At 37.4% G+C, this 11,695-nt stretch overlaps 1 protein-coding gene across 1 annotated transcript; it reads right to left on the bottom strand.

Annotated features, from left to right (window-relative positions):
• Nucleotides 1-7,844: 7,844 nt before the first annotated feature.
• On the bottom strand, nt 7,845-8,462 carry LOC142169045 (uncharacterized). Its single transcript, XM_075230241.1, has one exon. The coding sequence runs from the start codon at nt 8,460-8,462 to the stop codon at nt 7,845-7,847; it is 618 nt and encodes a 205-aa protein (XP_075086342.1).
• Between the last annotated feature and the right edge of the window lie 3,233 nt (nt 8,463-11,695).

Genomic DNA, 11,695 nt, shown 5'->3' with positions numbered 1-11,695 from the left:
AGTCTAAGTTTGTAAAACATCCTTATAAGTCTATTGAAAGGAATTCAAATCCTTTAGACTTAATTCATACTGACATTTGTGATATGAAGTCGACACTATCACGAGGTGGGAAAAAGTATTTTATTACTTTTATTGACGATTGCACTCGATGTTGTTATGTTTATTTGCTTAATAGTAAGGATGAAGCAATTGAAGCATTTAAGCAATACAAGAATGAAATGGAGAATCAATTGAATAAAAAGATCAAAATGATTAGAAGTGATAGGGGTGGAGAATATGAATTTCCGTTTGTAGAAATATGTTGGGAATATGGAATTATCCATCAAACTACTGCACCTTACACACCTCAATCCAATGGAATTGCGGAAAGGAAAAATCAGACGTTAAAGAAAATGATGAATTCTTTATTAATAAGTTCTGTATTACCGCAGAGTTTGTAGGGCGAAACTATCCTTACAGCTAACCGAATACTCAACAGAGTACCCCACAGCAAAACGCAATCTATTCCATATGAAAAATGGAAAGGAAGAAAACCCAACTTGAAATATTTCAAAGTGTGGGGGTGTCTAGCAAAGGTACAAGTTCCTTTACCTAAAAGAGTTAAAATCGGACCAAAAACTGTTGATTGCGTTTTCATTGGATATGCTACAAACAGTAAAGCATGTCGGTTTTTGGTTCATAAATTCGATAATCCCGAAATTCACATTAATACGGTAATGGAATCAGATAATGTTGAATTCTTTGAAAGCATCTATCCATATAAAACTGAATGTGAGTCGTTAAGTGAAAGACCTAAACGACCTCGAGAAGAACTAAAGGAAAATACTCCAAGTATAGAAGATCCAAGGCGTAGCAAACGTCAAAGAACATCTACTTCCTTTGGACCAGATTTTGTGATATTCTTACTTGAAAATGAGCCTCAAACTTTTAAAGCAGCTATGTCATCTTCTGATTCAGCGTTTTGGAAAGAGGCAGTCAATAGTGAGATTCAATCAATTTTGGATAACCATACATGGGAATTGGTAGATCTTCCTCCAAGAAATAAGCCTTTAGGTTCGAAATGGATCTTTAAACGGAAAGTGAAAGCTGATGGCACTATTGACAAATATAAGGCAAGACTTGTTGTCAAAGGTTATAGATAAAAGGAAGGCCTTGATTACTTTGACACTTACTCACCAGTAACGAGGATAACATCTATTAGGGTGTTAGTGGTACTAGCGGCCGTGTATGGTCTTGAAATCCATCAAATGGATGTTAAAACAGCTTTCTTAAATGGAGAATTAGAGGAAGAGATTTACATGGAACAACCTGAGGGTATTGTGGTAACTGATAAAGAAAAGAAAGTGTGCAAACTTGTTAAGTCGCTTTATGGACTTAAACAAGCACCCAAACAATGGCATGCTAAATTTGACCAAACAATGTTGGCAAGTGGGTTTAAAATCAACGAGTGCGACAAATGTGTTTACATTAAAAATACTTCAGGTCATGAAATCATTGTTTGTTTATATATTGATGACATGTTGATAATGAGCAAAAACATGGCAGATATAAATGCTACTAAGCGCATGTTGGCTAGCAAATTCGATATGAAAGACTTAGGAGTTGTTGATGTGATCTTAGGAATCAGAATTCACAAGACTCCACAAGGACTAGCATTATCACAGTCTCACTACATTGAAAAAGGTACTTGACAAGTTCAATTATTTGGATTTCAAAATTGCCAAGGCTCCAATTGACGTGAGTTATGCACTTCAAAAGAATGAAGGTGACAATTACTCACAACTGGATTATGCAAGAATATTGGGAAGTTTGATGTATATCATGAATTGTACGCGACCAGATATAGCATGTCCTATTAGTAAACTGAGTCGGTTTACAAGTAATCTCAATTACATACATTGGATGGAAATAAAACGAGTTTTGGGGTATCTCAAACATACCCAAAATTATGCTTTGCATTATAACAAATATCCCTCCGTGATCGAGGGATATAGTGATGCAAATTGGATCACTGGATCATCTGAAGTTAAATCCACGAGTGGATATGTTTTCACAATTGGGGGTGGAGCAGTATCTTGGAAATCATCCAAACAAACATGCATCGCCCGTACTACAATGGAATCTGAATTTATAACTTTAGATAAGGCCGGTGAAGAAGCTGAATGGCTCCGGAATTTCTTGGAAGATATTCCATTTTGGCCCAAACCTTTGGCACCTATTTGTATACATTATGATAGTCAAGCGGCAACAGGCAGGGCAGGGAGCGTTATGTATAATGGAAAATCTCGTCATATACGACGGAGACACAATACCATTAGACAACTACTCTCTAGTGGTGTTATCACAATTGACTATGTAAAGTCAAGAGATAACGTGTTGGATCCACTTACAAAAGGCCTATCTAGATAGGCAGTTGAAAGATCATCAAAGGGAATAGGGTTAAGGTCTAGGACAAGTCATCATGGCGGTAACTCTACCTAGCAGACTGGAGATCCCACGAGCTAGGTTCAAAGAGATCAAACAAAGTTATGAATGATGGTTCAACATTGCCAAATAACTCAACCCATTCTCGTGATGAAGACAATATTCAAAAATCGAGGTAAAGCATTAAGGCTTTTTGATGAGTCAACAAAGCTTAAAGGTTTTTTAATGATTTGCTGAGTCTGGCAGGATATGACCAGATAGTGTGTCTATAGGATTACACGTTTAGAAATCACCTATGTGAGTGTGAAGTATAAGCCGCTTCAAGGTGAATGAAAGTAAAGGCCCATTCTCTAGGCACTCATGAAACCAGGCGGTGTTCATGGATAAAATGAACACAACCGTGAGAACCATAGATGGTTAAGGATTGATTGTGTGATTTATGTTGTCTAGGTATACAACAAAGCTCGACGGTTCAAAGATATCAAATCTACCGATTGACCGAGTATATCCGATATAAGTTCACTACGAAAAGTTCAAAGAGAAACCTACTTATCCAGATGCAATTAATTCTTGCATGTAAAACACACACGCGTCCGTGCATTCCTTTATTTTATAGCAGTTCCCCATTCATGTGGGGGATTGTTGGGATTTTAAGCTTGTGTAGCTTAAAGAGGGTGAATGAGAAATGGAGGAAAAATAAAATATTTGAGTTTCCCTCCTTGGCAAAGGGACATTGTCCCATATTGGAGGAAGAAAAGGCTTTTGATGGGTATATATATAATTGCTCTTCTTCTAGCTCTTAAAGAGTTAAGAAGAAGGCAAGTCTCGCGCCGTCGTTGTCGTCGTCGCTCGCTCGGCTCGGCTTCGGCGTCGGCTTCGGCTTCGGCTTCGGATTCGAATTTGGTCAAAGATTGATTGATTAATCTTTTTGGACAAAATTCCTTTCAATTATTTAATTAATTAATTAAACAATTAACAAAAAATTCAATCCGGAATAACCCATGACCCGCGACCCGGTCCAGTCAGGCCCGTTTTCTTTCCCGGATTATTTTAAATCCATTTTCTCGCAATATTTCAAACAACCCTGTTCCAACAACCATGGTTGTTTCTGAAAGGTTGCAAACCTTTTCAGAAACAATGCCAGCAACTCTATAAATAGAGTTTGAATCCCAGAATCTTTTCTTACGAAATTTTTTGATCTTCTTTTTCTTCTTCTGCACAAAAATTTCAGTATGTTTTTACAGCCTTCGAGTGGCTCGTTGCTCACCGGCGTTTTGGTACCAACCCTTTGGTGGGTTAAATCGTTCTATCCTGAGAAGATATATTCCAGCACCTCGGGTACTTGAGGGGAATAATTTTCTTAAGGACACACTGTGTATTCAGTGGGCTCGATTTATTCCTATACTGTTTTTCCAGAATTTATTTCGTTAAACAAGTATTACTAACTTTCTGTTTTGTTTATATATTTCAGAAAGTTTAATTGTTTATTACAGCAATACAGATTTATAATAATCTTAAGGAAATTATTTTATTATATTTTGTATTTTGTTTGTGGAGATTAAAAACCTGTATGGTTTTCTACTCCTTCTGAATTTTACTATTCTGATTTGAAGATATAAAAAAACTTCATCAGAGTAGTGAACCTATTTTCTTTTTAGTCCATGCCAAAAAAAATGACTCATTTCTTTATTTGGAAATAATTTACCTTTATGCAATTATTTATAGCCACATAAAATATATGTGCCTCATTTTACACCACAAGTTTAAAAGTTTTCTCTTTTTTCTTAAACTCCGTGCCCAGTCAAATGAGTTCACATAAAATAAAATGGACGGAGTATTAATTATCAAAATTTTAACTAGTACTTATATTACTTCCCTCGTTCCAATTTATGTGAACCCGTTTAACTGGGCACAAAGTTTAAGAAAAAATGAAGACTTTTTAAATTTGTGGTCCTAAACAAGTCAAAAAGGGGTCCAGAATATTTGTGTGGTTATAAAAACTTCTCATTAAGTGCAGAATTAGAAGTTTAAGCTAAATTGTTTTCAAATTTAGGAAGGGGTCATTCTTTTTGGAATGAACCAAAAAGAAAATAGGTTCATATAAACTGAAACGGAGGTAGTATGTAATTTGTGGGTTTTGAGGTTTATATCCTATCCAAAGTAATTGTATCATTTTTCAGCAGCGTCATCCTTATTGTATGTACATTCAGAGGCGAATTCATATTTTAAACTTAAGTGAATATTCCATAAAGTTTAATAGCCTGTTTGGTCAAACGTTTTTTGAGTCAAAAATGTTTTTTTTTTTTGGTCAAAACTGTTTTTTTTAAAAAAAAATTAAGGTGTTTGGTCAAACCTTTGAAAGGAAAAAACGTGTTTTTGAGAAGAAGCAGAAGCAATTTTGGAGAAGCAGAAAAAAATAGTTTCTTTCCAAAAACACTTTTTTGAAAAGTACTTTTGAGAAAAATACACTTAGAAGCAGTTTTTAAAGCTTGGCCAAACACTAATTGCTGCTCATAAGTGTTTTTCAAATTAATTTGCCAAACGCAAACTGCTTCTCACTAAAATTACTTTAGAGAAAAATACTTTTAAAAAAAATACTTCTCAAAATAAGTTGATTTTTACAGCTCGGCGAAACGAGCTACAAGTCACATTTAAGACGGTTCACTTGGTGCAACTCGTGTATCGAGTACCAATCATGACCCTTAGTTTGGGTCGTGAGAAATACATTCTTAAATTGAAAGAGAACATGTACCACTAGTAATACATTTTTACGAAGGCTCAAATAAGTGACCGGAAAATGAGAGGAGGAAAAGGTCCTCGTAATTAAGGGAAACTAATATGATATCTTAAATATTATACAAGAATACAATCTCTGTACTATTTATTATTAGTACGTCTCGATTTCAAACAAGTTGAGATTGACTAGATGGATTTTTAGTGATTATGTTTCTCCATTTAAGCAGTCTTTAAAATTGTCTTACAAAGGGTTGAATCCTTCTTTAATAATGGCATTTCTAAAATGTGTAATGAGAGGTTATGGGAGGTTTTTCCAGTCGTACCATTCCCAACCATCACATTTTTTTGGCTCAAGATTTTGAGGAATTTGATTAGTATCAGCCAATAACAGACCGTACTATAGGACAACTACGTAGTGTGCTGGATTTGCCTCATCTAAGAAGGGATTGTTTGTCACTTTTAGTACTTCTATTTTCGTGATGTCAATTCTGTTTCCTCCTTCACTTCTCTGGTAGCACATTCCTCAAAGCTCTCCCTTGAAAAGAGAAAAACAGATGTTCTGTTTTCAAATGGCTATTTTATTAGATATTTTCATTAGATATTTTAGGTTTTTTAGATATTTTCAAACACATTCCTCAAAGCTCTCCCTTAAATTTTCATTAGATATTTTAGGTTATTTTAGTTATTATTGATTTTTGAATATTTATTCAACAGATGTTCTGTTTCCAAATAGCTATTTAATGCCTTATAGTTAATTAAATGTTAGAGACAAATTTTCAATCACATTTTTCAACCTTCTTTGTATCTTAAAAAAGAAAAAAATAGTGCAAGATACTTGTGAGCTCTCAACAAGAGAATAAATTTGCTAGAGTGAAAGAGTGCGCTGAATGCTACGCACCAAAATTCAAGACGACCTCTAGGAATTGAAAAACAAGAATGAGCAACACAAGCTCGGCGTTTGCCCATCAACAATTTCTTTCCCTTATGTATGAAAACTGCCACTGCTGCTTTTGGATATCTCATGGGCATCACTTTTTTCTCCATTTCTTAATTGACAAGTTGAATAACTGGTTGATGCTATCTTGCTCTATATATAGATCTTATATATATAAGCAATAAACAAACCAAAATGAGAGCTTTAGAGCAATGGTAAAGTTATCTCCGTATGACCTACAGGTCACGGGTTTGGGTCGTGGAATCAGCCACTAACGCTTGTATTAAAGTAGACTGTGTATATTATATCCCTTAGGGTGATACCCTTTCTCTCTTGCGTGAACGTAAGATGCTCCGATCTACCCTTTTAAACAAACCTGCAGCTAGAGACTCGAAAATTCCGAACCCTTTACATATTGGGTTAACACTGCATGCATGTGCTGCTTTACATCATGAATTTGTCATTATTTTAGTGAACTCATCCTCTACTTTTTTCCAGGACATAAAGACACATAATGTTGTCTTTTAGTACATGTTACCACAGTTTTTAAAGGCAAAAAGCGCAAAAAAAAAAAAAAAAATCACTAACCCCGCGGTTTGCATCACTTTAAGTGATGAAGCGATGACTTTAAATAACAATGCATATTAAAGTCTCAAGTATTGCATAGGTGAATGAACCAGTGCTAACAACTTGCTGGTCTCTCAATGAGCAAAGTGGACCTAATGTCACGGGACCGATTTATAAGAGTTTCGTGCGGAAAGCAAGATAGCCTGACTGCTACTCCAGTTTCAGTCCTAATCAAGAAATAAGCATAATGTCGTGCTTGAACCAAGGCAATCACACAAACTCAAAGGTTGGAAAGATAATGAACTGAAATACACACAAGGATTGGGAGGCCAAGGCCAATTTTCGGATTTACTTGATATAGAAAAGAAGGAATACAAGTGTATGAGATCTGCCTTCTAACAAGGCATATACATGTCTATATATACAATGAATGTCCACTGCAGATTTGCTGGCAGTGGACCAGTCCAGCTATGTAGCACAACTTTCTATTGGCATCATGTGATCTCCATGATTATGTTGGCAGCTTTTTTGCCAATGGTCTTGTCCAATTATTGTGCCCCAGTTCTTGCTGGCAAAGTGTTGCTTCCTTGATTGTCCTAACAGGTTGGGGTCCTACTCAGCTGTGCAGCATGTGATATTGCTGGCAGAGTATGGCCTCCATGTGGACCCTGACAACCTGTGGGATTGTTTTCTCCATGTGCAAAGACCCTCTGGTCTTTGGCAGCCAAGTTTGGCTCCGTTTGCGGCCCCATACGCAGCAGAACTTCTGGAATTAAAAAGAGAAAAGAACACCTAAAGAGTAACGAGAAGAACTACTCTTGAATAGTGGTTCCAAGAGCTCAAGAAAGCTCGATCGATTTGAGAGAATAGAAAAGAGAGAATGTTATTAATCTTCACAACAATAGCAGAGTACAACATAAGAGTTTTGTGAGCTATATAGGTGAAATCCACATGATGTGTAGTTAGTGTAGTTAGTCAGTTATAACTAACTTCTGGAAGTCACATGACCCACATGTGTTACTCTTAACAACCTTCAACTAACTTCAACTAATAATTTTAACTACTACTCGACCAATCTTTAGCATTTAACTATGGATTTAACTATGATTAATTTCCCTAACTGTGGTTATTACATACATATACGTATCAATACCCCCCCCTCCTCTTCAGACAATCCTTGTCCTCAAGGATTAAAAAATCGAAACTTGAGCTTGAAATATTGTAGGTCCTCCCAAGTGCGGCCCTCTGGTGCAATATTCATCCATTTGACAAGGATTTGTGCTATTGACTTGCCGTTCTTCTTGGCCAGCCTTCTATCTAATATTTCCTCAGGCTCTAATAGGACATGCCATGAGTCTGAATGGATCACAGCCAATGTCACAGAAGCAGTGTGAGCCCCCAGTATTTTCTTGAGCAGTGAAACATGGAAGGTTGGATGGATCTTAGAATGTGGAGGTAGAGCTAGAGTGTAGGCCACATGTCCCACTTTGGCAATGATCTTGAAGGGCCCAAAGAACTTAGCAGATAATTTATGATATGAATGGTTCTTTAAGGAGAGTTTTCTGTAAGGTTGTAACTTGATAAAGACCCAGTCACTAACTTGATAGCTTCTATCAATTCTGCTCTTGTCTGCTTGCACTTTCATTATGTGTTGAGCTTTCTCCAGATGAGCCTTTAAAGATCTTAATATGGCTTCTCTTTCCTGCAAGCTCCTGTCTATCACATCTATATGGGAATCAAAAGGTTGGTAAGGAAGTAGAGGAGGTGGTTTCTGACCATAAACAACCTCATATGGAGTCATATTGGTTGCTGAGTGAAAGGTGGTATTGTACCACCATTCTGCAAGAGGTAACTAGTATGGACATTCCTTTGGTTTATCAAAGGTCATACACCTCAAATATCATTCCAAACATTGATTGACAACTTCAGTTTAGCCATCTGTTTGAGGGTGAAAGGCAGAAGAAGTCAGAAGTGAGACTTTTTGTAATTTGAACAGCTCCTGCCAAAATTTGCTTGTGAATACCTTGTCCCTGTCAGACACAATGGTTATGGTCATTCCATGATGTCTGAACACTCCTTCCATGAATATTTGGGCTACCTCTAAGGCTGTGTAGGGATGTTTGAGGGCCATAAAATGAGCAGCCTTGTTGAGCCTGTCTACTACTACAAAAATGACCTTTTTACCTGCAGCCTTAGGCAACCCTTCTATTACATCCATAGAGATATCTTGCCAAACTCCTGCAGGGATAGGTAAAGGTTTCAATAGCCCAGGGTAAGCCACGTTCTCTCCCTTGCACCTTTGACACATATCACATTCTCTTACATAGTGATACACATCCTGCTTCATCTTTTTCCAGTAGAAATCCTGTTTTAACCTATTGAGGATAGTGGTGGTACCAGAGTATCCTCCAATAGCTCTATCATGATAGAATGACAACAATATTTATCTCAGTTCAGAATCTGCACCTACCATTATTCTTCCTTTCCTACTAAGGATGCCACCTTGAAGCAAGTAGTGAGGTTTAGGACAATTACCATTTTGCAATCTTTGAACCAGCTTTTGGAGTGCTGGATCATGGATCCAGCTGTTCTTAACAGCCTCTAAAAGCTTAGAAACAACACCAAAGATGCTAAATAGTTCAATTGGATCCTCCTTCATGGAAAGAGCATCAACTACAATGTTGTCTTTTCCTTTTTGTAAGAGATGGTATAATCATAACCTAATATTTTGATTAACCATTTTTGTTGGCTGGGAGTGGTAATTTTCTGTTCTAGTAGATACTTGAGACGGTGGTGGTAAGTCTTGATCACAAAATGTCTCCTAGTAGGTAAGGTCTCCATTTTTGGACTGTAGAGACCAATGGCAGCAACTCCCTCTCATAGGCTGATAGTGCTTTGTTTTTCTCTGATAACCCTTTGCTGAAAAAGGCTATAGGTCTGCTATCTTGAGCCAGTACTGCCACAATGCTAGAACCAGAAGCATCAGTTTCTATTATAAAGTCTTTGATGAAATCAGGTAGTGCCAGATCACAGGTGCTATAGTGAGTGACTTTTTCAAGTCTTCAACTGCTTGAGTGGCAATAGAATTCCAGATGAAGTTCCCTTGTTTCAGCAGATCATGCAAGGGTCTTACAATCATACCATACCCCCTTATAAACCTCTTGTAGTACCTAGTGAGTCCTAAGAAACCCCTCAAGCGCTTTAGGGTGGTTGGTTGAGGCCAGTTTACTACTGCTTCCACCTTCTGATGGTACATTGCAACTCCCTCTTCAGAGATTACATGGCATAGGTAATCTATTTGTTTCACTCTAAAAGTACACTTGTTTTTCCTGAATATAGCACATGTGATCTCAATACTTGAAAAGCTTCATCAAGGTGAATTAAGTGGTCTACCCAGCTGGAACTGTATATAAGAATGTCATAAAAGAAAACCAAGATTGAGTTTTTAAGAAAGTCATGAAATATCTGGTTCATTAGGCTTTGGAATGTTGAGGGTGCATTAGTTAGGCCAAAGGGCAAGACCATGAACTCACAGTGGCCATGGTGAGTTCTAAAAGGAGTTTTTGGAATGTCACGCTCTCACATTCTGATTTGGTGCTATCCAGATCTAAGGTCTAGTTTATAAAAAGCTCCATGCAATTCATATAATAGTTCCTCAATGACAGGGATTGGGAACTTGTCCTTCACTATGCAATCATTCAATTCCCTATAATCCACACACATCTTCCATATGCCATCTTTCTTTTTCACCATCACAATTGGTGAGGAATAGGGGCTGGTGCTATGTATGATTACACCAGAAGCTAAGATCTCATCCACCATTTTCTCTATCTCATTTTTCTGGATGGTTGGATACCTATATGGCCTTTTGTTGATTGGAGAAGTACCTTCCTTTAGGATAATCTTATAATCATGCATCCCAGAAGGAGGAAGTTAGCTGGTGTAATGATCTGGCCTGTCGTTTTAAGAATTAGCGTCCTGTTCATTGGCTTAAGGTCCCGCAAAAATTCGTATTATGTGTTATGACTTGCGTATGGGGTCGAGTTCGATTTTTGGATGGTTTGCATGCTTTTGGCCAGGCCTGTTTCTGGTGCGTCGCACCTGTGCATTTTGGAGCGCAGGCACGAGTCCGCTTCTGTGATTTTTTTGCGATGTCGAGTCCTGGCAGGAGACTTCACTTCTGCGGAGTTTTGCACGCAGGTTCGATGGCCGCTTTTATGGATCAAGGATCGCAGATGCACATAGTTCCACTTCTGCGGCTAATTTGGGCGCTTCCACTCTGTCGCAGGTGCGATGATTTTTTCGCAGATGCGGATCCTGGTCTGGTATGTTGGTTTGCATATACGAGACATTCCTCACAAATGCGAGGATGCAAGTATGGCGTATCTGTCCGCAAAAGCAGAAGTCCTGGTCAGAATACAATATAATTCGAGGATTTGCCATTTTATCATATTTTGAGTTGTAGACCTCGGATTTGAGCGATTGTTCATGAGCTTTTCAAGCAAATCATTGGAGTAATTGTTCTTTATCCTAAATTGATTATATTTCATGATTCCATAATTAATTTTATCATTAAATTAGTGAATTGAATGAAAGAAAATATGAATTTTTCTAAACATCTTTTAAAAGTGTAAAATGAGGATTTGAAGGACGATTTGATATCGGAAATTGATAATTCTTGTATGGTTGGACTCGTATCGGAGTGGGTGTTCGGATTTTATAAATTTTGTTGGGTGCCAAGGCGCGGGTGCAGGGTTGACTTTTTAGTTTTAACTAAATATTAAAGCTTTATTATTCGAAATTGTTTCCTATAGATTTTATTTATGATATTAAGTTACTTTGACTAGATTTGAGCCATCCAGAGGTTGTTTCACAAGAGAACATCATTTTAGAGCATCGGTCTAGCTTCTTTGAGGTAAGTATCTTTCCTAACTTTGTGGGGGGGAGGGGGGAGGACTATCCCTTAGGATTTGAGTCATTTGTGCTAATTGTGTCATGTGAAGGCCGCGTACGCGAGGTGACAAGTATATACTC

This window comes from Nicotiana tabacum, chromosome 14 (assembly GCF_000715075.1).
Source record: "Nicotiana tabacum cultivar K326 chromosome 14, ASM71507v2, whole genome shotgun sequence".
In the NCBI taxonomy this organism is placed as follows: domain Eukaryota; kingdom Viridiplantae; phylum Streptophyta; class Magnoliopsida; order Solanales; family Solanaceae; genus Nicotiana; species Nicotiana tabacum.
Note: the sequence above shows the minus strand (reverse complement) of the source record. Positions and strands in the feature narration are given on the sequence as shown.